This window comes from Sminthopsis crassicaudata, chromosome 1 (assembly GCF_048593235.1).
Source record: "Sminthopsis crassicaudata isolate SCR6 chromosome 1, ASM4859323v1, whole genome shotgun sequence".
NCBI classification, from domain to species: Eukaryota; Metazoa; Chordata; class Mammalia; order Dasyuromorphia; family Dasyuridae; genus Sminthopsis; species Sminthopsis crassicaudata.
This window is the reverse complement of record NC_133617.1, coordinates 581,116,817-581,142,966: the sequence shown is the minus strand read 5'-3', so window position 1 is coordinate 581,142,966 and position 26,150 is coordinate 581,116,817. Positions and strand designations below refer to the sequence as shown.

General features: G+C 37.5%; 2 protein-coding genes across 5 annotated transcripts in view; one reads left to right on the top strand and one right to left on the bottom strand.

Annotated features, from left to right (window-relative positions):
• The window catches only part of HMGCR (3-hydroxy-3-methylglutaryl-CoA reductase), a 30,697-nt gene extending 17,065 nt beyond the window's left edge, over positions 1-13,632 (bottom strand). The window contains exons 1-5 of one of the 4 annotated variants that reach the window (XM_074282288.1): positions 13,474-13,632; positions 3,409-3,596; positions 2,570-2,681; positions 462-549; positions 18-102 (exon numbers count right to left, since the gene is read on the bottom strand). In XM_074282288.1, coding sequence (XP_074138389.1) covers positions 18-102; positions 462-549; positions 2,570-2,681; positions 3,409-3,596; positions 13,474-13,561 — 561 coding nt within the window. In that variant the 5' untranslated portion in view covers positions 13,562-13,632. Of the gene's footprint in view, positions 1-17; positions 103-461; positions 550-2,569; positions 2,682-3,408; positions 3,597-5,622; positions 5,804-6,065; positions 6,285-7,230; positions 7,337-13,473 lie in introns of those variants that run through there. The other 3 variants (XM_074282291.1, XM_074282290.1, XM_074282289.1) reach the window with 3 other exon arrangements.
• ANKRD31 (ankyrin repeat domain 31) overlaps positions 7,401-26,150 on the top strand; it is a 327,325-nt gene continuing 308,575 nt past the window's right edge. The window contains 1 exon segment of the mRNA XM_074282287.1: positions 7,401-7,553. The gene's annotated coding sequence lies outside the window, so the exon portion shown is untranslated.

The following is a 26,150-nucleotide window of genomic DNA, read 5'->3' as shown; positions in this document are numbered from 1 at the left end:
CCCTGGGTAAGACTTACCTGTGAGTTAGAACTGAGGGCAAACTTTGCTAAAGCACTGGCTCGGGAAAGATCAATCAAGAGCAGAAAAAAAGGCAAAGCTTCACTGAAAAAACAAGATGATCAGAAATATCAAAAAATCATTGTTGAAAGGTTTTTTTTTTTTTTTTTTAAGACATTATACTACTATTATATTATAGGCATATATTTCAAAAGAGCAAAAGTCATATCCTATTTCCTTCTAGTCTCCACATAGCGAGTATCTGCTCACATATACTGAATACATATACAACCACCCATCCACATGTGATCAACGCTAGAGTCAGAGAAATGCCGTCTGGAAGTGCTAGCCTCCAAAGACATATTCTGAATTTGGATTGTTGTAGGAAAAATTTAATTTAATTTAATTTTAAAATGTTAACTTAGATTTTAGACAAAGAGTATGTTTAGATGTTAAATACTCACTTCAGGCCAGTCAATTCTTTATCTAAGAAATGAATAACAACTGTGCTGAAGACAAAGCTTGAGAAGATGGTAAAAAGGCCAGCAATGCCTAAAATGTAAAATCAACAAAATTAAAGTTCTGTATCTTCAACATTCTATCCACAAAATTTAGTTGTATTATATGCAATAATTCAATAACCATTTCTTAAGTGTCTACTATATTCAAGACACTGTGCCAGGCACTGGGGAGACAAAGATAAAAATGGGATGATGTCTTACTTCAAGGAGATTCTATTTTACTGACTAGTCTAATGTATACAGATTAGTAAATTAAAAGCATACATAGAGTAATACAAAAATAACTTAATCAAGAGGGGAGTTCTAATACCTGGGGAGAGGGAATCAGGAGGGGTTTTGGCTTAAGAGGTGGAGCTTCAGCTAAGCTTTGAATCCCTCCAAAGCTGTAGCTTTAAAAGACAGAGGTAAGAATGGACACAATCCAGGTCAGGGGTAAGAACGTACCACTCATGCAAAGACAAAGAGGTAGAAGATGAAATCTCAGGGGGGAGGGGGTACAGCTGAGAGGAAGGACAGTGTACAAAAAAGGATTATTACGAAATAAGACTGGAAAGGTCAATGGAAAGACAGACTGTGAAAGGGTCTTTAATGCCTAGTGAGGAGTCTGAATTTTATCCTAGAAGCAAAGGGGAGTCACTGAAGAGCAGGAAAGTAGTATGGACAGATCTGTATTTCACAAATATCTTTATATAACTATTGTAAGGGTGCCTTAGATTAGAAAAGGACCAATCAGGAAGCTATTACAATAGTCCAGGCAATCAATGGTTATATCAATGGAGAAAATAGGAATAAAGTAAGAAATGCTGTGGAGGAAATACTGGGAAAGAGATGAATTTGCAAGTCATCTCCACAGATATTATCACTGAGCAAAGGGAAGCCGATACCAAGGGAGAGTAGAAAAGAATGTTACCTGTGCTCAAAGTTATCAAATGGTGCATACCCTTTGACCCAGCAGCTTTGCTACTGGGTTTGTATCCCACAGAGATCTTAAAGAAGGGAAAGGGACCTGTATATACAAGAATATTTGTAGCAGCCCTCTTTGTGGTGGCAAGAAACTGGAAACTGAGTGGATGCCCATCAATTGGAGATTGGCTGAATAAATTGTGGTATATGAATATTATGGAATATTATTATTCTGTAAGAAATGACCAACAGGATGATTTCAGAAAGACCTGGAGAGAGTTACATGAACTGATGCTGAGTAAAATGAGCAGGATCAGGAGATCATTATATACTTCAACAACAATACTGTATAATGATCAATTCTGATGGACATGGCTCTCTCCAACAATGAGATGAACCAAATCAGTTCCAATAGAGCAGTAATGAACTGAACCAGCTACACCCAGCGAAAGAACTCTGGGAAATGACTACAAACCACTATGTAGAATTTCCAATCCCTCTAATTTTGTTCGCCTGCATTTTGGATTTCCTTCAGAGGCTAAATGTACACTATTTCAAAGTCCGATTCTTTTTGTACAGCAAAACAACTGTTTGGTCACGTATACATATATTGTATTTAATTTATACTCTCAACATATTTAACATGTATTGGTCGACCTGACATCTAGGGGGGGAAGGAGGGGAAAAATTGGAACAAAAGATTTGGCAACTGTCAATGTTGTAAAATTACTCATGCAAATATCTGGTAAATAAAAACTATTAATAAAAAAAGAAAAGAAAAGAATGTCAGGATTAAGTCTTGGGGGATACCCATATTTCACAGAAGGGAAGAATGAGAGAAGTATTAGAAGAGAGAACACCAAGACAGCAGTGTTAAGGAAGCCAGAGGAGGAAAGAGTTGGGGTTTTAATGGTGCCAAAAGCAATAAGGGAGATTTGGGATTGCAATTTTTCTAGATATCAATAAACACCTTTGGTTCATTCCAATAAAGAAAATAGCAAATATGTCTCATGTATTCAGATAAAATATATACTCCTAACATATGGAACTAGAGTAATGGGCTATGTATGCCTACATAGTAAAAATACAGTAGAAAACATGACAATATCTGACGATGTTTGACACATCGTCTCAAAACAAAAGATTACCCAAAATATATTTTGATCCAAGCTGCCTCAGATTCTGGAACTGGAAATAAATATAAAGGATTGCTATGCATCGTGTGATTGTCAGAATGATAATATCACTGCTTAAAACGTCCTGTTATGGGAAGAGAAAAAAAGAAAACATTTTAAAAAATAGTCCCAAAGGGTAGTTCTTATACCTCATTATTCTGCACATTAGCATGATCAAGTAAATATAAAAAGTTTCCAAAACATAAAAAAATTACATAAAAAGCCAGTTTTAAGAAAAATGTTTTGTGTAGTTCAATCAGTTTAGTTATGATAATGCAACAATTATTTGTTATTTCTAAGCATTACAAGTTACTTTGCCACAAAAACCAAATTATGGATACTCCAAGAAAAACTTTCCAACCAAATGTTAATTTTTTCGGAAGTATCAATATAAAGGATTGTTTCCAATATATACATGCATATAATAGTGAAAATGAGCCACAATTATATGATGGAAAGAAAGTGCCTTGGGGTGAGGAAAACTTTAGTTCAAGTCTTGCTGGAGACACAAACTACCAGCAGTGTGACATTAGATAACATATTTAATTTCTCAAGATCTGAGTTAGTTTTTTTCTGACTGTAAATTGACTTTTTGCATGAATCAAAATAGGGAATTACCATATCAGTAATGCCATACATTAAGAGGTCCAGGACTTAAGTCCGCATTTTTCTAAATAATAAACCTATTATACTCATCATATTTTTAATTGTTAAATAGCACCATCAGACACTTTTTTTTAAATCTCTAAAATTTAAAACCAAATGAATTTAATATATTTAATACAAATACAACCAAAACATATTTAACTTACTTCTTCAAACTTTGGACATTCGTAATTCCAGCCACAGATTTTGTCATTACCAGTAAACATATTCATGGACATCATGCAGATGGTAAGAGTCACAGTCCCTACTATGACTTCCCAAGGATGGGATGCCACAAAGAGGCCATGCAGTCGGAAGAGTCTTGACAACATTGTAGCCCCTGAGTCCTTTGATCCTGGAAGACATCAAATTGAATATTCAGTTTATTTTCCACTGCTGTAGCTGGGAGAAAGATTTGGTGGAAACAAGTTGTAGCCACTCCATATTTAGTATGGCACAGTATCTCACACATATAAGATGAATATTACTAAGTGAAACAGAGAGGTATGAGTCAAAAAAAAAATTACTCCTACTCTCAATGAATGCAATTTTTTTCATGTTTCTCTAAATGCAATAATATTCTAGTCTATTCAATTACCATAATGTCCAGATTATTCTCCATACACTCACAGAATTTTAGAGATAGAACAGACCCTACAAATTTAGCCCCTAGTAGACTCTGCCTTTACAAGACTCAAAGTATTTTGCCAGAAATTCTCTCATTGTAACTCCATAGCACTCTTTTAAGACAAGGAGCAGCAGGGTCAAACTACTGTACCAAAACTTTCCAGCTGAAACCAAATACCAATAAAATTGGGCAGTGTTTGACAAAATAAAATACAATAGGTAGAGAATATTAATTAGCAATTCTCTAAGTTAAATATATGGCCCCTCTATTTCTATGTGAGTTTGAAACTACTAGTATATCTAATCCAATAAAACACATAGTATTTAGGTCCATATTAATTTCTGACATCTTAGAGCATTTATTGCTTACATCATATACTATCAGTGCTATGAAACACACCTTTAAAAATTGCTTTGCATACAGCTCTTTCCTATGCATTTAAGTAACAGATTCAAGTATTCTATATAAAGGCATATCTGTAACTTGTACCCCAAAAGTACCATTTCTTTTCATGACCAAAAAAACATTTACTTAGCACTTTGTCTACACATGATTTTGGACAAGACACGTTATCAATTAGATTTAGAAATTTATAATCTATTCAATGATGAAGACCTAAGATAATTAAGTTAAAAAATAAATCTGGAAATTTCCCTTAAAACTTCTTTAAATTCCAACTTACAATATAGTGTATTGCAGGAGTCTTATATAAGTACCTTTATATCTGCAATCATATATTGGAGGATCTAGCCTAATGTAGTAATTAGTATGAATATTCTTTAAAATGAATTAACCTATTTCTTTTTTTTTTTAACAACTGACATATAAAAATGATTCATAGTCTTCAGAAAAATAAAAAGGTATGCTCTGAAATTAGTAAGTATTTAACATAATTCAAACTATATGCTGAACTGAAGGCAGTAGCAAATGATTATTTGATGCCACAATTTTGGTAATATTCTTAAGATATTATTACAAAAAAAATTTTTCAGAGAGCCTGCCAAAATGGAAAAAAGTTTCAATCTCTCACAATCTTGCATTAGTGTCTTCTCTGGTTAGAGTCTTTGTAACATTTGGGGAAAAAATTAAAATATAAAAAATACTGGCTCATATTCTATACTCCTCACAGAATCCTTCCACTCAGTATAAATTTTATAAGTAAATTCATTCAGAGTGTTATAACACAATAACTGAAAACCACCTTTTTGGGTACCTGTTTCAAATAAACAGGTATTAATATTAATTAATGTATTTTACATGCTAAAGAATTAGTCTTCAAACTTACAATAAACTTGATCGGCAAAACTTCAGCAAAGAAACCCAGAACAGAGATTTTATTCAACAGAAAGGATATCCCTTGGTTTATTCATTCAAAAGGACTGGTCTTTCAATGGCATAAAACTGTACTTTGCCATAACACAGACAGTTCCAAGTATTTGGGCCAAAACTGAATTCTTTTATCTCTTTTTTTTTTAAATTAATTTTTATAATTATAACATTTTCTTTGACAGTACGTATTCATAGGTAATTTTTTACAACATTATCCCTTGTACTCCCTTCTGTTCCAACTTTTCCCCCTCCTTCCCTCCACCCCCTCCCCTAGATGGCAGGCATTCCCATACATATTAAATATCTTATATCTTATAGTATATCCTAGGAATTCTTTCATCTCTGATCTCTCATAGCATACATACATCACCAAACATTAAAATCAATTAATTTTCGTTAAGTAACTATAACAAAACACATTCACCTAGCTCACAGCTGTGTATAAGAAAAGTAGCATGGCAGGTTCAAGCTTTCCTTTAAGGTATACCATTGGTAAGATCACTTAAGTTGAGTCACTTAAGCCTGTCCCACCCTATCAATTCAACAATGGTTTCCACCTTCCTTCCTTTTCCTTCCCAAGCACCTACTAGGGACTAGGTTGCTGTGAGTCGGCAAAGACAAAAAGGATGATCCTTGCCATCAGAAAAGCATCATTGACCTGATTATTTTAATTGTGTAATTTGTCTTCTTAACAGAAAGGAGGGCTGGGCTTTCAGTAACTCCACATCGTGTAACACATATTGCTAGATTTACTTTTAGTTAGTACCCAACACTACTACCCTGGCAATGGAACTTTCGAACTTTCCACTAAAACATCAGCTCTTCTAATGGGAGAATGAAGCAGGCCCCACCTGCTCATTTGCTAACCTGGGTATTGCTGACTAGGAAGACAGAAGGTGGAGCTTTCCCTCCCGGCTCAGCAGACAACGCTGTCACCTTGCGATCAGTTCCTGTCATTTATCAATTTAACTGTTACATAGAAAACACTGGCCTGTTAAGTTCTCGTTTAAGGTCATCTGTACTTTGAGAAAGGCCCATTTTTATGACCCTGGCACCCATTCATTAAATTTAGAACTAGGATTCAAATACTAGTCTCTCCGATTTTATTAATGGCTTAGTAACCCGTGCCGAAATTCGTGACCTTCAGACTACCCAAAACTGCCAAATAGGCGTTTAATTCAGTGAGTGAAACAAGAATTTATTAGGTTCTTACATGCTACCAGGCACCGTGCTAGAAATACCAACATTAATCAAGACAAGATTGGGTACAGATCTCTCTTCTAAAGGACGGGGCACCGGTATTTGAGAATCTTAGAAGAATTGTCTGCATTAGTTTTGCTTTTTCTCCTTTGCTTAGTTAATTTTAAGAAATCTACAAGGGCGGGACTGGAGATGGAGGGGAGCTAGTCAACGCCCTCCCCCCCATAAGAAGCCCACTTAGGGTTCCCGAGCAGCTAGCCCCCAGCCAGGCTCCGCCGCCCCGTCCACCTTCACTGCTCCGGACAAAAGCCGCCGGGAACGAGCCGGGGGGATTACTAGCTTCGGTTGGTCATGTTTCCGGAGCTCTCTCGCCCTAGGTGCGGCGGGCGCGATTACGGATGCGGATGCAAAGGGCGTGACCGCTCCTGGCCCTCCAAACCAGACCCCCTCCCACAGCCCCCGGGCCTCCAGCTCCGCCCGCAGCCGCCTCGGACAGCTCTCGTCCTTCCTCGGGGCGACGGCTCTTCCGACTGGCGAAAAGAGAAGGACGGGGACGGGAGGCGGCGAACGCTCAGACCGGGGACCCGGCCATACGCACGCGTCGGCTCCAGCGGTTGGAACGGCTCGCCGGGGCTCAAGGACGGAGGAGGGCGGCCCCTTCCGCGTCCTCGGGGCCCCACGGGCCGGCACCGCAGACCCGGCTCCCGTTGGCCGCCGGCGGGCAGAAGCCTCCCACAGTCCGCCAGGGCGCCTAACTGCGGCCCGGCTCTCCCTCCAGCGCTACTCGCTCCGTCCATCCCGCCCCTGACCCCGGGCAGGCTGCCGTCCTCACCTCGCCGCCGCCCTGGAAGCCCCTGGATTCCCAGGCTGGGGCGCTCGGACTGCAGTCTCCTTTCAACGGAGACGCGGGGCGGAAGGAACCACCAGCTTACGCACGCAAGGAGCTGAACAGGCCGCGGCCAATCAGAGAGGATCGTCCGATCACCCAGCCAATCACCGCAGCGTCTGCCGGCCTGACGGCCTTACCTCACCGACGGTCGCCTTAACAACCGCCCACAGCCCTGAGGAGGTTCAGAGAAAGGAGAACGCACCATCTCTCACCATGGTTCGCCAACCAATGGGAAGCCTGGGTCCCGGAGCTGTCGCAGCCTATTGGTCAGTGGTCCCTGGGAGAATAGGCATCAAAGCAGCCTAGTATAAAGGGATAAAGGATGGGAAGGGTGAGGTCGGGAGGGGTTCGCGGAGGTGAAAATGTGGATGGGGAAATTGGGCTGTGGTTGGGGGAAATGGGGACTGTGACGTCGGCGTCTTTCGGGGCTGGAATGTATGGGAATTATATGGGAGGAGGAGGGGAAAGCGCTTAGGTTGCAGAGCCAGTAGGAGGATGGAAGGAGAGAGAGATGGAGATGAAGGAAGCAGCGCTCAGAGTGTGGGAGGTGTTAAATCCCATTCAAAGAAATGTCCTTAACGGTCTTAGCCCAATCTTGGGCCGGTCTATGCACGCCACCGAAGAGGGTGCCGTGCCCCGCTTTCCAGAACTGGCAACATGCTTGATCTATTTTTTTTATTTAATAGTTTTTATTTACCAGATATATGCATGGTAATTTTTCAGCATTGACAATTGCCAAACCTTTTCTTCTAATTCCCCACCCCCCATATGGCACGTCGACCAATACATGTTAACTTGATTTAAGGACAATTGGGGACAATGAGCATCTGTTGCAATTAATGCTAAAACTAGCGCTAAATTGTAGACAGTGAAGAGTCCCGAGAGAAAGTCTGGCCCAACCCTCAATTCTGAGACCCAGGAGAGCCCAGTAAATCGTATATTATAGACTAGGAACTGAAAATTATAGTCCTCTTGTGTGTACTTAAGTCGGAACCCCAATACGCATTAGAGTTAAATAGCAAACGGTAATCTATCATTATCCAGACTTATGCATTTAAAATAACTTACCTATCTTCTATAATATTTCAGATCTTAGATGCAGATAATTAACATGTGTTACTCAAGTCATTTCCAGCTCAACAGGTGCAAAAGAGAATCAATTTTCCCCCTCCCATTTCTACCCTCTTTTTAATTTTTATTAAAGAAAGATGGAAGTCAGTGCTTGGAGTTATCCTTGACTCTTTCCTCTTCCTTACTTCGATCCCTGCCCCACTTCAATATCCAATCACTTTTTGGGTTGGTTGTATATTCTTGAGAGCAGAAGAAACTTGTCTTACTAGCCCCTAGTAGACACTTAAATGCCTCTTGATCCATCAAATAATTACTGTAACTTTATAACACCTAATTTGAGAAGTTCCTTAACTTTGTAATCAAGGTAGAGCAGACCCTTCATCAATCTGGGCTGGATTAATTAATAGCTTCCTACTTGGATAACATGCGATCTTGTATATGTAGAACTACCCTTGTAGCCAGAAAGATCCTGGGTTCAGCATCCTATCACGGACATTTGACTGGCATGTGACTCCAGGCAGTCACTTAACTTTATGTCCTACAATTTCCTCATCTGTAACATGAAGAGGTGGAAGGCAGTAGCTTCTAACGTAGGGCCATTCCCATTTTAAAACTGCGATCCTGTCATTCTAATGCATCTTCACACAGATACTAAATTGATATTCCTTAAACACAGCCCAAACACATCATTGCCCTGTTCAGAGAGATGCAATAGACCCCCGATTGATTACGGGATAAAATATTCCTCAGCTTCCTTTTCAGTATGGTTATAACTTGTTCTCCTTCATACCCTCCATGTTTTAGTCCACTTGGTTTACTTGCTATTCCCGACACACAGCATTCCATCTCCCTTCTCTATGATTTTGGTCAGAGCTATCTCTTATGCCTGGAATGTACTCCCTCCTCACCTATGCCTTTTTAGTTCCAGTGCCACCTTCTACAAAGAGCCTATCCTGTCCCTCTGTTCCCAATTGCTTTCACTTTTCCCCCACTCCTACTCCCCACTGTTAATTACCTTAATTTACTGTATAGGTATTTCTCATTTAGTTATCTGTGTTCATATCCTACCTCTTTACAACCCTTCTTTCTTCCCAATGGAGTGTGATCTTTGGGGTTAGGGACTTTTTTTCTCTGTTTCCTCCCCATAGCACAGTGCTTAGAGCCTAGTAGAAGTTTATAAAATATTTGTTGAATGAATGAAACTAGGGGCAGCTAGGTGGCGCAGTGGATAAAGCACCAGCCCTGAATTCAGGAGGACCCGAGTTCAAATTTGAACTCAGACACTTAACACTTCCTAGCTGTGTGACCCTGGGCAAGTCACTTAACCCTAGCCTCAGGAAAAAAAAAAAAAAAAAAAAAAAAAAAAAGAATGAATGAAACTATTATATGCAGTGTTTTTTAAAAGTCCAAATAAAAAATCCAACTAACATCTTATATGAGAATCTGGTGAGAGACCTGAAAGGCCTCATAACTCTTGATGTAGTTTTATGTCAGCCTTGTTGGCCCCAGGTTCCTTGTCTCTCAAATTACGGGGACATACTAATTGGAATATATAGCTTAAAAATAGTATGATTTTCTAATTGTAGACATAGATATTCTAACTCTGAAAAATGTTTATGCTTTCCTTTTATTTAGAATTGAATACCATATATTTGCCTTGATTTATTTAGTTTATTAAAAGTGTATCTATTTACCTAAAAACCTCAGAACATGGTATTTATAAAATTTTCATCCAGTAAGGTTTTTTTCCCCCCTAAGGAATGAGTGACACTGAAATTTTCTCTCTTACTCTACTCTTAAATATAATTGCTCTCTTGTCTCTACTTGCCTCATTCTTTGACATAATTTGTCAAAAATGTTCATTTTCTAAGATCATATAACATTGTTTCTTAAATCTAGGGAAACTATATTAACATGCATTTTATAATCCTTCAAATATTTTGATGTTGCTTTGAAGTAATTTTTTTTCATATTAATTAAAATATTTCCCTTACCTATAGATACAGATAATTGCCAATGATAAAGCCTCCACACTTAACACAATTTTCTTTGCCTATTGCTATAACCCATAAGATGATTGCTTTGAGTGTAGATTTTTTTTTTGGTTCTAACTGAATGTCAATGATATTTCTTACATTTCGGAAAGTAATGTGGCATATAAAAAGTTGAGAGAAGACTAGGCTCAAGTGTCAGCTTTGCTACTTATTAGCTAACAGCAAGAACTTAGGCAAGTCATTTCCCTTTGTATGGATTGTTCCTGTGTCCTTGATTTGCATTCGTATCTTCAATACCTATTTTCTCATCTGAAAAGTCATAGGACTATAGGATCTTTCAAGAACCTTCTGGTTCTGATGTGGGTAAATTCTGTAAAAAAAAAAACAAAACTGTCTCCTTTTGATCTGTAAAATTAAATCTCTGAAATTCTGTCCCCTTTGATTCCTGGCCTCCCAGACTCCGGAGAATCTATGAGAGAGAACATATCCCCCTGGTTGGCCTTTTCTAAGGCAAAAATCTCTCTCTCCCCCCCTCCCCCCTTTGGTAGCTATATCCTCATTCAGGAAGCCTTAAAAGTGATTTTCATTCAATTGGGCCTGATATTGATAAACATCTAGGTCTGGGGGCATTGGCTTTATTTTCAACCTGAAACCTGAGTCTCAGATTTCTATAAAGGATATTTCTAAACTCCTGATCCTTGCAGAAGTCTGGAGTAGGGCATAGCTGCCTGCCAGCGCTCATGTCTGCTGTGAAGACATTCTCTTCTCAGCAAAAACCTTTTGTTATTTCTCTGCCACTGTCCCCTAGCAAAACTGATTTCTCATCCTACAATAAACTTCCCTTTTTGCCACTTAAACCTTTCCGGTTTGTGAATTCTTTCACGAAGTACCTGCCGACCAAAAGGGGATTCTCCCACCTCCACTCTCTGCACTGCCACTAGAACACCATCAGCTCTAAATCCTAGCTTTCAATAAATGTTGAATGTTTCCTTTTCCTTTTGTCTTCAACCTTTTAAAACTTTTGGTTAGATTTTGATTAACTGAATGGAAGTTTTGTAAATTATAGATACCTGGGATTAGGAAGTAGTTAAAGAAAATGGTGGATTTGGATTCAACATGGATTCAAGTCCCTGAACTCCCCCCTTATCTGTGTGACCAGCAAGTCACTTAACCTCTCTAGTTCTCAATTTCCTAAAATTGATGGGGTTGGACTTGGTGACCTTTAAAGTTCCTTTTAGTTCTAAAATTATAATCCCATGATGTGGATATAGGAGAAACAAGTATAGTTTGATTAGAACAGCAAAGCAGGCCAGGGAGTTTTGGCAAGCATACTATACAGAGCAATCTGTGAGCTAGTTGACAGAAGAGCTTGAGTCAACAACATTAAGAATGTTTCACATGGACTAAAATTTAAATTACTCAAATATCCTGTTGTTAAAGAATCTACAATCCATGGACAAGGTTATATTAGACATAGCTTAAATGAAGCTCTGATATTACTGTAGTGGGTACTATTTCCAATGGTACAGATTATACCCCATCCTTATCTTTTCATCTTGTATAAATCCTCCACATGGAGTTCACTTAATATACTGGGGGCCTTTCTTTAGAGCTCTTGATGTTGAATAGATACCAACAGAGCCTGTAGGTTGTTCATGGCCAACCTTCTAGAACATGAGTAGGCCACCTCCTTTTCTGGTCTTACTGCTCCCTGATGACATCTTTTGAGTTGTTTTTCCTGCCCAATTCTTCATTAGCAATATTCTACACCTCTCCACCTATAAATCTACAAATTTAATGCTTTAGAGACTTTAGTATTTCTAGTCTTGCAAAACATAAAAACATTCATGTTAAAAAGATGGGTCTTTTGGCCTTGGAGCTTTAAAAATGCTGTGCAATTTCCCAGAGGCAATCCATTCCATCATATTTATCCTTTTCAATTCTGGACCCAAATGCCAAGAAAAACTTAGATATGATTTCTATTCTTCAAAAGATGAAAATCTGACAGAGGATAAAAGATATAAACACAATTCCAAGAGAATTAGAATGTGATAATCACTTTGGAGAGAATTAAAGTGCTAGGAAAGTTTTGAAGAAAGTGGAAGAAAGTTAATTCTTTTTTTAGTGGTTAAGGAAGATTTTTCTAGAAGTAACTTATAAGCTCAGCATTGATAGAGGAGAATGATTTTAAGAGTGGGAAAGGTGTGTATCCAGGAGATAGTGTGCTAAAAGGCTGGAGAGTTAGGTTGTGGAGCTTTTATCTGATTAATGGAGGTGACTATTTTTCCAAGTATCCCAGCCCTACCTTTTGAGATTGACATTCTTCAGGCTGGTAGGACTTGTTTGAGCATTTGCAACAGCTATATTATTAACAAGAGGCATAAGCTCTGAATTTGTCATTTGGTGGCTTAAATCTGATGTGAATTTACATCTCGAGCTGCTTAGTAATCTTTAGTTAATGTGAATCAATAAATAGCCCTAATGGAAAATGATAGTCTGGTTTTCTCTATAACAAAAATCCCTAGCCTTTTTTTGGTTCCCTAACCCATTAAGTTTTAGGTAAATCTTCCTGTACCTCCCTTTCAATTATGGAAGGAAATAAATTTTAGAGTTTATAATACAAATGCACAAAATAAACCAAATTGACTAATTTATTTCCTTTTCATGGGTTCACCAAGATTGATTTCAAATTTCTCTAATATTTTAATAGAATAATAGGATATTACCAAGTATTCCTGGTACTACCTTGCCAAGCTTTCTCAAGGGAGGTACATCTTGGTATGATAATAACCAAGGGACATGCTTAGGATATCCTGAGGCTTCTCACAGCACAGGGACATATGTATACATATATACATACATACATACATACATACATACATACATACATATATATATATATATATGTATATATATATATATATATATATATATATACCACATAATTTTCCTGTATAACATATCCTTCCTTCAGCAATAGAATGGGTCCAGACTGATCTGAAAGTGAGGAGAGGGGGAAGAAATGGCTTAAGAGTTGGAAAGGTCCCATTCTGACATTGTTGTTCAACCTATTCCTTTTATGAATAAGGAAAAAACGACAAAGAAAGATTGAATGACTTACCCAAGCTTAGATAGGAGGTAAGTGGCAGAGTCTGAATTTCCACCCAGGATCTCTGACTCCAGATCCAGTGCCCTTTCCACAGCACCATATTGTCTTCTTAGTCCCAGATCTCAGTGGCAGCCAGGATGGAAAGTGCTCAGCCCCTGCTCTCATCCCACAGTGCCAGGACAGAGAGAAAGAGAGGACTTTGCTTAAAGAATAGACACACCCTCCACCCACACAAACCCTCAGTTGTGGGTGGGAGTAGACTAGTGCCCAGTACCAATCATGATAGCAAAGACATGTCTCCAGAAAAAAGGGAGGGCTGGGCTTCCTCCATTGGAGGAGAGCTTTCAAACTTGGGAGGGACTTTAGAGCTCAAGTAGTCTCATCCCATCATTTTACGAGGGGTGAAGGGACTTGGCCAAGAAGACACTGTCAGGAGCAAAGCTAATCAAACCTAGAACTGGGCCTCTTTCCTCCTATTCCCTGGGGTAACATTTTTTCTTCCATAGTTTTTTTTTTTTTTTCCTTTCTTGATAGCTTTTTATTTACCAGATATATGCATGGGTAATTTTACAGCATTGACAATTGCCAAACCTTTTGTTCTAATTTTTCCCCTCCTTCCTCCCACCCCTTCCCACAGATGGCAGGTTGGCCAATACTTGTTAAATATGTTAAAGTATAAATTAAATACAACATATGTGTACATGTCCAAACAGTTATTTTGCTGTACAATAAGAATTGGACTTTGAAATAGTGTACAATTAGCCTGTGAAGGAAATAAAAAATGCAGGAGGACAAAAATAGGGATATTGGGAATTCTATGTAGTGGTTCATAGTCATTTCCCAGAGTTCTTTCACTGGATGTAGCTGGTTCAGTTCATTACTGCTCTATGGAACTGATTTGGTTCATCTCATTGTTGAAGATGGCCACGTCCATCAGAATTGATCATCATATATATAATATTGCTGTTGAAGTATATAATGATCTCCTGGTCCTGCTCATTTCACTCAGCATCAGTTGATATCAGTCTCTCCAGACCTTTCTGAAATCATCCTGCTGGTCATTTCTTACAGAATAGTAATATTCCATAATATTCATATACCACAATTTATTCAGTCATTCTCCAACTAATGGGCATCCACATAGTTTCCAGTTTCTGGCACCACAAACATTCTTCTGCCATAGTTTTCTATCTGCACCTCCCTTCTATTTGCCTATTTGCCCTGCCCCTGGCTTTCCTCACAAGCAGCTGCAAAGAGAATGCTGCACTAACACACGCCAAGGTAGTGCAAATCTATTAGAAAATAAAGCACCAAAGTGTTTTGAGATACAGTAACGCTTTTTTCCTTCTGCTTTTGCTACTGTCTAATATAGTTCCTGAACACAACTCAGGACACAACTCTAGGTCTTGTTTCTTCTGCCATTCTAATCACTCTGAAGCTGTTCTCCATCCAGAAGCTCTTCCCTTTATCCAGCTCTGCCTTGCCTTGCATTACTATGACCCGATATACAGTTCATGATGCCTTAAAGCACTTATACTTTAAATGCTTAACTTTACAAGCAATAATTTATCTGATCCTTACAATAATCCTATGAAATAAATGCTTTTATTTTTCATCCCCATTTTATGGATGAGTAAATTAAGGCAGACAGAAATTAAATGACTTTTCTAGGGTAACAGCCAAGCACCTGTCTGAGCCTAGATCCTAATTCTGATCTTCTTGACTCCAGGTTCAGAGCTCTATCTACTGTGCTACCATGCTGCCTCTAGGTGGGAGAAAAGAGTCCAAATACTCAGCATTCTCATTAAACACAGGATATTTGTTATCCTAATTTAAGCATATTTCCCAATAGCTTTCTGATATTGAGAAATGTGTTCAAATTAAAGCCAAAAGAGATGTGTTCCTTCTCCATAGGATACTTAGAGTTACTGTGAAAAATACTCGTTAAATATTGATGCTAAATAGTATAAGTGCTAAGCAAAAGACAGATGCAGCAACTACTACCTTATAACTAGGAGATATTTTCTTTGGTTCAGGGAAGATTGTCATTTCTCCTCAGACTGAACCTCAATTTCTAAAGAATATATACATATTTACAAATACTCTGAGAATTTAGGCAGTTTGGAGAACTTCCAATGTGGAGCTACCTTTACCCATTACTCTCTCCCATTTCAATTTCACAAGAAAGTGTACCTATCCTTCCTCTCCTTTTAATCAAAGCTTTGCACAAGAAATATCCTCTGCTAGAATATGTGTCTTAATTTTTTGTTTTGGAAAACAAGGTTACCACATGAACATTATGGTATAGGACAAACAGAATTTTATATATATATATATGTATATATATATATATATATTTTCTCCAAAATGTACTTACTCTCCCTCTGACTTGCCTAATTCCATCAATGGCTTGACTATTCACCCTGTTGCCTAAATGTGAAATATTGGTGTTTTACTTTTCTTTATCCCTCATTCTTAATTTTTTTAAACTAGGATCTTAAGATTTTGTTAAAGAAGTCAAAAACCCCTTCATCATCATCTGCTATTTACTCCTCTGAATTAGAATTAAGCTATACTCATTTGGGCAGAATTACTAGTTAAAGAATGAGCACAGACAAGGGTTGTCTAGGAGGGAAGGGGGGGAGGAAAGGTGATGAGAAACAGAAGCATTCTCTATGAGAATGAGTTCAGATCCCTTTGTAGCCAGCTTTTTAGGCAGTTTGATAGAAAGATTATTGAATTTTTGAGTCAGAGGAGTTGGGTTTAATCTTGAACCCTCTTTTTATTAGTGATATGACATTTAGCAAGTGATTTCACTTCCCTGGGTATCAGAGACCTTACATGAGAAGTAAAGTAGTGGGACTAGTTGAGTGAGGAGTGTCATACTCAAATAGAAATGGGTGAGCTAATTGTGACTCTAAGCTCCTATTGACTTAGCAACATCCTATCACATAGTAACATCATCTATGCTCTATTGTATTTGTGTTCATTTTATTTAATATTTCCCAATTATATTTTTATCTGATTCTGGCTGTAGTTGGTTGGGCCCTTGTTTTATACCTCTAGGCTAACTTCTCTAAATTCATTTTTAGAGCTCCAACCCTGTGGATATATGTGCATGTAGATGATGTAACTTTCTGGATTCAAATCCAGCCTCAGACCCTTCCTAGCTTTGGGATCCTGAGCAAGTCATTTAATCCTGTTTACCTCAGTTTCCTGATCTGTAAAATGAGCTGGAAAAGCAAATGACAAACCATTCCATTAGCTTTGCCAAGAAAACCCCAAATGGGGTCATGAAGAGTTGGATATGACTGAAATGAAAAATCAGCTCTCAGATCATTTTTTGTTGTTCAATTTTACTCCATCTTTCTCTTTTGAAAAGATTAGGGGGAGGACCAAGACCCCAGCATTCTAGATGGGGGGAGGGGCAGGCAGGGTCCCGGACCATGGAAACTGGTCAATTTCTCTTCCAGGCTCCTAGAAGGGAATAGGTCTAGAATTATATTTAAGTAGAGATATGATAGATTAAGAACAAAAAACACTCCCATGACTGTTCTTAAGAGGGGAATATACTTCTCAGTTCATACTTGCCAGCTTAGCCCTTTGCAAAAAAAAAAAAAAAAAAAAAGTAATAATAAATCATCACAAATAGAAAACAACAAACTCATTTATCCAAGCAAAATATTATACAGAAATCAGAGAGGTTTTGTAGATCACATTGTATCAGAGAATACATAAGAATAAGTGGACTTTTCAGCTTGGAGGGAAATAAGATCTTATCTCAAAATAGGAGAAAGAAAATTATCTGATGCAAGGGAAATTTGCTCTCAGTTGTTCTTGAAGTCTAGGAACATTGACAATGGCTGATTCTCATACCCACCCAAGGCATCCAACACATTCCAATCTGCCATTCAAAAGTCTCTCACTGTACTGCTTTCTGAAGGTCCTCTGCAAACCAGTCAGGTAAATCCCTTACTCACAACTGAAGCTTCCATTTCTGCATTCTCTCAGCCAGTCAGAAATTTTATCTTCTCCTTATGTACAGCACTAGGAAGAACAATATGTTTTTAAGACAGCATTCAAGAGGCATTACATTCTAATTCCAGAGTCAAGCATAGATTGTAGGCTGGGCATGTGTTGGCACACCCAGCCATGTCCGACCCAAGCCCAAACTCAAGATATGGTGTCTGATCTCACCTGTGTTGTTAATTTACTGTTAATTTAATTCTTTCCCCTCTAGTCCTCAATTTTTCTATCTTTATAGGGATAAATGTAATCTTGTGGGCCTTGTCCCTTTTCATATTAAAAAAAAATTCCACAATTCCCTTTCCTTCCCAACTTCCTTTCTCTCTTTCTTTTTTTCTTTCTTTCTTTTTTTTTTTTTACAAGTACACTAAGTATATTTTATTAGCACAGAGAAGCACCCATAACAAGACACAGCAAGCAGAAACATATATTCACAATAAAAGGGTTAGTGTTGCATACAGGTATAACTTTTCTTGTATTTGTAACCTTGTTATTTGCCAGAGGAGTGTAAAATAATATTTTGTTAGCATCATACAAAGAAACTAAGGAGCACATGCCATTGCTATAGAGCATATAAACAAAAGACACATGGGTATAGAGTCAACTATCTTAGTGCTAAATGTCTAGGATAGAACTCCCAACTTCCTTAAAACTGATATCCCCACAGTTAAGTCCTTATTCCTTATTCCTATATTCTTAACCACCCATATTTCCCCCACTCCTTCCCTCACAACCTCCCATGGATGGCAAGTAGTCTAATATATGTTAAACATGGTAGAAATATGTTAAATTCAATATATGCATACATATTTATACAATTATCGTGCCGCACAAGAAAAATCAAATCAAACCAGTAGAGAGAGAGAGAAGAAAGAGTCAGAGAGAGAGAGAGACAGAGACAGAGACAGAGACAGAGAGAGAGAGAGAGAGAAACAGAGAGAGAGAGAGAGAGACAGAGACAGAGAGAGAGAGAGAGAGAGAGAGAGAGAAGCAAAATAAAATGCAAGCAAATAACAACAGAAAGAGTGAGAATGCTATGTTGCGGTCTACACTCATTCCCACAATCCTCTGTCTGGGTGTATATGGCTCTCTTCATCACTGAACAATTTGAACTGGTTTGAATTATCTCATTGTTAAAGGAAGCCATGTCCATCAGAATTAATCATAGTATAATCTTGTTACTATGTACAATGATCTCCTGATCCTGCTCATTTCACTTAGCTTCAGTTCATATAGGTCTCTCCAGGCCTTTCTGAAATCATCCTGTTGGTCATTTCTTACGGATCAACAATATTCCATAACATTTATATATCATAACTTATTCAGCCATTCTCCAATTGATGGGCACCCACTCATTTCCAGTTCCTTGCTACTACAAAAAGGATTGCCAGAAACATTTTTGCACATGTCCCTTTCCCTCCTTTATGATTTCTTTGGGATAAAAGCCAAAAAAAAAACAAAAAAAAAAACCCACTACTGGATCAAAGGGCATACACAGTTTGATAGCCCTTTGGGCATAGTTCCAAATTGCTCTCCAGAATGGTTGGATCATTTCACAATTCCACTAACAATGTAATAGTGTTCCAGTTTCCCACATCCCCTCCAACATTCGTCATTGTCTTTTCCTGTCATCTTAGCCAATCTGACAGGTGTAGAACCCCCATAACTTTTGAAATCACTTTCCTCTGAGCCTTCTTCACTCATTTTCCCAATCACAGTGATCATATTCAGACTTAGCATAGTACATAGCCCACAGTGGTGGTGTTGCTGTCCAATTCTTGGTTAAGATACCAGAGTGGTTTTGACATTTCTTTCTCCAGCTCGTTTTACAATTTCCTCAGAGGACACTGAGGCAAACAGGGTTAAGTGACTTATCCAAGATGAGATGGCTGGGATACATCTGAGGCCAGATTTGAACCCATGAGCATGAATCCTTCCAATTTTAGGATCTGCTCTCCCTCTACTACCCCCCTAGCTGGGAACTGCAGCTCTAAATCTTGTGACCTCAGATTCTGTGTTGTCTTTCCCCTGCCCCTATTTCTCTTGTGATATCCTACTTCTGCTTGGAAGTCCTGACTCAGATCTCAAGCTCTCCAAGTTATCTCCTCAATCAGTAACAATCTTCCTCTCCTCCCTTTAGATCTTGGATAGAATTATGCACTTACATATCTTACATATAATTTATGCACGTACATGTAATTGTATACATGACATTTATACATGACATTTCTGCTTTGGCCTTAGTATCCTGATTAAAATCTTGGTGCAGGCTGAGATGGTTTTATTTGCCGGGTAAAGTTTGCATTTCCTCTAGGCCCTAAAACCATTCAGGGTCTCTCTCAGATGCTTCTGAGTTACCCAACTCCAACACTTTTTTTTATTTCAATTGCACTTTATTCATTTTTTTCCCAAAGGACAATTTTGGTTGCAACATCAAAGAATAAAAAAAGAAATCAATATATGAAAAAACTTTTTTATTGAAATTGAAGGGGCCTTACAGGTTTATGTTTTCCCATTTTACTTGTGGCCACAACTACGATACTCCTGTGTCTCTGACATAGAACTAATATCATATATTCTTAACCACCCATCCTTGGTTGGTATTGTTAGTGTCATTCTTTTTGTTTTTGATAGCATGCCAAGGACAGAGAGTATCAGCATAAGCAAAGTAGTTTGACCTCTGTTCCTCAACTTCCTTATCTATGGATTTATCTCTATTCATTACTTTTAAATACCAGTTATTAAATGCTTTCATAATCTGTACTATTGTCCTATAGAGAAGAAACAGCTCAGCTCATCTTCATTTCATGACAGAATTTAGTATCTGATGGGACTCTTCTCAACACTCAGCAAAAGCCAAAAAGAATTAAATATTACAATCTCAAGATGTATTAGACAGAAATACTTGTTTCACCTGAACAGCTCAACTAGTCCAGTCATTTGAATGAAAATATAAAACTTTTTTCATTTTGTAATAATAATATCTTAAGTTTATATAGAAATATATTTACATATTATTTGCTGAGATTAAAATCACTTTTCTATCATTTTCTCATTTATTTATTTATTTTTCCTGAGGCTGGGGTTAAGTGACTTGCCCAGGGTCATACAGCTAGGAAGTGTTAAGTGTCTAAGACCAGATTTGAACTCGGGTCGTCCTGAATTCAGGGATGGTGCTCTATCTACTTCGAGTGCTGCCCCCTATCATTTTTTCATTGATGCCATTTATAAGTAATTGATTTTGTCCTGTAACTGGTTTCATTGTTCTTTGTCTCTGAACTTAGCCTGTAGTAATATATTTTAAATGTATTTAAATATAGTAAATACATTTTATAAATCCAGCTCTCCTGCTAATCACTGATGTATTATCTCAAGAAATTTAACTGACCTTGGGAATTTCCAACTTTCAATCCCATGATGTCATTTACCTTGTTCTGCTCTTAGGTCTGTACTACCCAAAACTTATAAAAAGGGAACAATCCTCTTGCTTGGGTCTTTAGCATAAATGAAGGTAAGCTGTTAAACAATTTATTAACAGGCAGCATGCCCCCACTAATGTTATCTTGCTTGGAGATGTGCCTCAATTTACCCTTTTGTTAAATATAAATAGTGATTATATACACACACATACATATCCACACATTTGGTCTTTAGAGTTTACAAAAGATTTTATACACATTTTCTTATTCAATTCATTGAACCATCTGTATTGTGAGATAGGCACTATTCAATTTACAAATTAAAAAACTAAAGCCTAGAGAGGTTAATAAATAGTTATATAAATAGTTATAGTTAATAAATATTGATGGCAGGCTTTGAACATCCTGATTGTATTCACTATTCCAGTTTGTCTTTTCAAGTCTAGCACTATAGCTTAGTAAAGTGCTCCAAAATAAATTGCACATTATAAGAGTTTGATAGATGTTTACCATAAAAACAAAATGATAGACTATCCCATAGGTGTTTCAACCTCATTTGCATCAACTAGATAGTTAAGGCAATAAAGAAAGTAGTAGATTGAAATATAGTAAAATAGCAAGCTTTTAAATAAACAAAAAACCCTTAAGTTATCAAGTGATGAGCAAGTGTCCATTTCCAACACATGGACATGGTAGATAATAAGAATTATTATTATAACAACTAAAATGCATATAATGCTTTAAGATTTGCAAAGCACTTTACACATTTGTTGGTAATGACAGTTAAGTATTTTTAGTGCGGCTTAATGACATATAAAAATGTATTTGTATGTTTCCAATGTCACTCACTGAAATCAAATTTACTTCTTCATTCTTTCACTTCCCTCTTCTAGTTGAATGAGACTGAACAATGGCAAGATTAGCCTTTTGATCATACTTTGATGAGAAAAGATTTTAAGTTGGAGGACAGGAGCTAGTTAACAGATGGGGATTTAGCATTGCACCTCATACCCTCTACCCACTGAGAATTGTTGTAGGGGCTATTGAGCAAAGTAAAGATGGAAAGCACCTTCCTTTTTAGGAAATTGCAATATAATTTAGGAAATGGTCATGCATGAAAACTAGAAAGGAGTCCAGGGCAGGGTATATATTAGTGTCCTCTCAAGACTAGATTATCAGGTGCAGACCCCAGGTATAATGGGCATCTTAAAAAGGGAAAGAACATTGTAGACTGGGCTAGTCTGGAAAGCTTCACGGAGGAATTAGAATATGACCTCTTATCTTTACTCTCTGTACAATATTTAAACTGTTGGGGCAACAATGGTTATTTTGGTTTTTTACAGTTATTATTACATAATATATGTTATATTATTACATAATATATGTGCGTGTATATATATATGTATACATATATGCACACATACACACACACACACATTTATATATATATATATATATATATATATATATATATATATATATATATATATATATATATATATTTAGCACTTTTCTAAGTTTAGACAAGCAATAAAGCAATAAATCAGTCCTCGGTTTGTAGGGTTTGCTGATTTCTAAGGTATAAATGCTCACACTGAAAATTTAACAATTGGCTCTGGATGGTCATCTCTTGCTCTCACTCCATTCACATAGCTAATCTGCCCAATGTGGTGGTTTCTATCCTTACAATCTTTTTTGCCCCTATCCCTTTATCTTCCCTTATATGATCATCTCTCTTATACAGGCTCTTATTATCTCTTTTAAAAAGTTATAGGGGGCAACTAGGTGGCGCAGTGGATAGAGCACCAGCCTTGAATTCAGGAGGACCCAAGTTCAAATATGGTCTCAGATACTTAACACTTCCTAGCTGTGCGACCCTGGGCAAGTCACTTAACCCCAGCCTCAAAAAAAAAAAAAAAAAAAAAAAAAAAAGTTATATAGTATTTTATTTTTCCCCAGTTACATGTAAAAACTTTTTAACATTAGTCTTTAAAACTTTGAGTTCCAAATTCTTTCCCTTACTCTCTTCCCAAATCTCCCCTTCCAGTTGAGAAGGAAAGCAATTCAATATGGGTTATACGTGTGTAGTCATTCAAAAAATTCTATATTAGTCATGTTGTGAAGGAAAACAGACAAAAAGGAAACAAACCCTCAAATCTCAAGGAAAATAATTTTTTTAAAAAAGCTTCAATATGTATTCAAACATCACCAAGTCATTTTCTGGGAATGGAGAGCATTTTTTATCATAAGCTCTTCAGAGTTACATCTTAGATCATTGTATTGTTGAGAATAGTTAAATCATCCACAGGTGATCATACTATAATATTGCTGTTACTCTGCAGACATTGCATTTCACTTCATATAAGTTCATGCAAGTATTTCAAGTTTTTCTTGACAGTATCCTATTCATCATTTTTTAATTGCACAATAGTAATTCATCATATCATATATTGCAATTCGTCCAGCCATCATTCCCCAATTGATAGGCATCCCTTTGAAGCATCCCTTTGATTTTCAGTTCTTTGCCACCAGTAAAGAGCTGCTTTAAATATTTTTATACATATTTTGTATGTCCTTTTCCTTTTTGGGGTTTTTTTTAATCCCATTTGGGATACAGACCTAGTAGTGATATTGCTAGGTCAAATGATATTCGTGGTTTTATAGCCCTTTGGACATAATTCCAAATTGTTTTGTGGAATGATTGAATCAGTTCACAACTCCACCAGCAATATATTTAATATCTTATTTTACCCACATCCCTTCCAACATTTGTCATTTTCCTCCTATCATTTTCTATCCTGTTAGCCAATATAATAGATATGAGATAGTACCTCAGAATTTTAATTTGCATTTCTCCAGTCAATAGTGTATTGAAGCATTTTTTCATGTGGCTATAGATAGTTTTGATTACTTCATCTGAAAACTGTTTATATCTTTTTATTATTTATCAACTGTGGAATGGCTCATTTTGGGATGATACTCAATCTTAGCACTTTTGCCTTCCAGAATATCATATTCCAAGCCTTGCAGTCACTAAGACTGGAAATGGAAAAACCCATCTGGGTTTTTCTTGGTAAAGATACTTGTGTAGTTTACCATTTCTTTCTTCAGCTCACTTTGCAGATAAGGAAACTGAAGCAAACTGCACAAAGTAACTTTTCCAGGGTCACACAGTTAGTGTCTAATACTGGATTTGAACTCATGAAGATGAGTCTTCCTGACTCCAGACCTGGCCTCTCTATGTAGCGGCCCTTTTTGCTCCCGAGGCTCAAAGACTGCAAATATCTAACAGTCTACATTAGTAGAGGGCGTTCCCTCCAGAAAATGTCCCCTACACCAATAAAATCATAAGTTCTGAGTAGAAAAATAAACCAAAACATAAACATTCTTGACAAAGTTCAAATGAGATATAATAATGTTATATAATAATATAAGATGGGGTTACACAAAGCAGAGGAAGAGATTCTCTACCTGTCTCTGACCAACACACATGTATTATTCAGGGTCATGGGGCTTTGTTGCTTTGAGATGATGAAATTATACCATCTCATAATTCCATACATGATTCATCATTGAAGGTCTTACGCTTTGAGATAATGAAGCAATCCACTTATTGGACTTTGAGCAAAAAAAAAAAAAAAAACTTTTAAAGTAGTGGCTCTTTAAAAAAAAAAAAAAAAATGGCTCCATTCTTATTTTCCTTCGACCCTCCAGGGATCACCATGCAACTGGAGGAGTGTGGGGAGGGAGGGATTGAAAAAGGCTGTCCCTTTCTCTTTTCCAGAAGAAATTGTCAATAGTGGAGCTTTATTGTTGCTGTTCAATTATTTTCAGTTGTGTTTGAGTCTTCAGGACCTCATTTGACGTTTTCTTGGCAAAAATACTGCAGTGGTTTGCCATTTCCTTCTCCAGCTCATTTTATAGATGAGGAAATTGAGGCAAAGAGGGTGAAGTTAACTTGTCAGAATTGAACTCATTTCCTGACGCCAGACCTGGTACTCTATCCCCTGTACTACCTAGTTGTCCTGAACTCTGGAGCATGCAGCACTTTAAAGCACCTGTCCTCCCTAGGTGAGCTGGTGCTTGGATTTTGGGCTGCCTCTTTCGTTTTGGGACTTTGATGATCTCAGGTGATCAAGTATCAGTTCCTGAGATGCTTAAAAACTAGCTTGGGAGGTTCAGAAGTTCAGAGGCCTGGAGTGTAAGGTGGGGAGCTGAACAGGAACAGGAGGATTTTCTGCATCAGGGAAGCAAACCACAGGCAGGGGAATCCTTAATCCCTGGCCTCCCTTATTAGAAGACAAGAACTTTATGAGAGAGACAGTACAGAACTGAGGTGAAATGTAAAATACCTAATCTGCAGCACTGCAAATTGCTTTTATGTTTGGATAGTTTTAACTTCCCAACAGTCCTGATTAGTATTGCTCTTTGGATTTGCTGTAGTCAAAAGGTCTGACTCTTTTTGACTCCATTTGAGGTTTCCTTTGGCTAAGATAACTGGAGTGGTTTGCCATTTCCTTCTGCAGCTCATTTTATAGATGAGGAAACTGAGGTAAACAAAGTCACACAGCTAATCTATGTCTGAGGCTGATTTTTGAATGCAGGTCTTCCTGACTCCAGGCCCAGTGCTCTATCCACTTTGACAACAAGCTGCCCTAATTTTACAGAGGAGGAAGCTCTGAAAAATTAAGTATCTTGCCTATGATCACTCAGCTAGTAATAGTCTGAAGGAGAATTTGAACCCATACTTTTTGACTCCAATTCCAGTGCTTGTGTTCATCCACTATACCAGCCCAGACTAGCAAAAACATTTTTTTTTTTTTTACCGTTTCATATACATTATAATATATCCTGTGATCCGTGTTATTTATGCCTCAAGCTTCAAGACTTAAGAACCTGATTGATGTAAGGACCAACCATGATTCTAGAGGGAGAGTGTTGATTTTTGCTACCCTCTTCCTGACAGAGGAATGATGAGTCAATATGCAAAATGAGACACCTTTTTTTGGACATGGTCAGTACAGGGATTTGTTTTGCTTGACTATGCATATTTTTTACAAGACTTTGACTTTTCTAAAGTAGAAGAGAAAATAAATACTTTCTTCATTCAAAAGAAAAGTTTTAAACATTTTAGGTTGCTGCTTAAAAGCCGTATTTTTCAAAACTGGGAAACAGTTATGCTTACATAGCCTTTTCTGCTTAACATTCATGCATCATTCTTAACATTCTTAATTGCCTCATTCT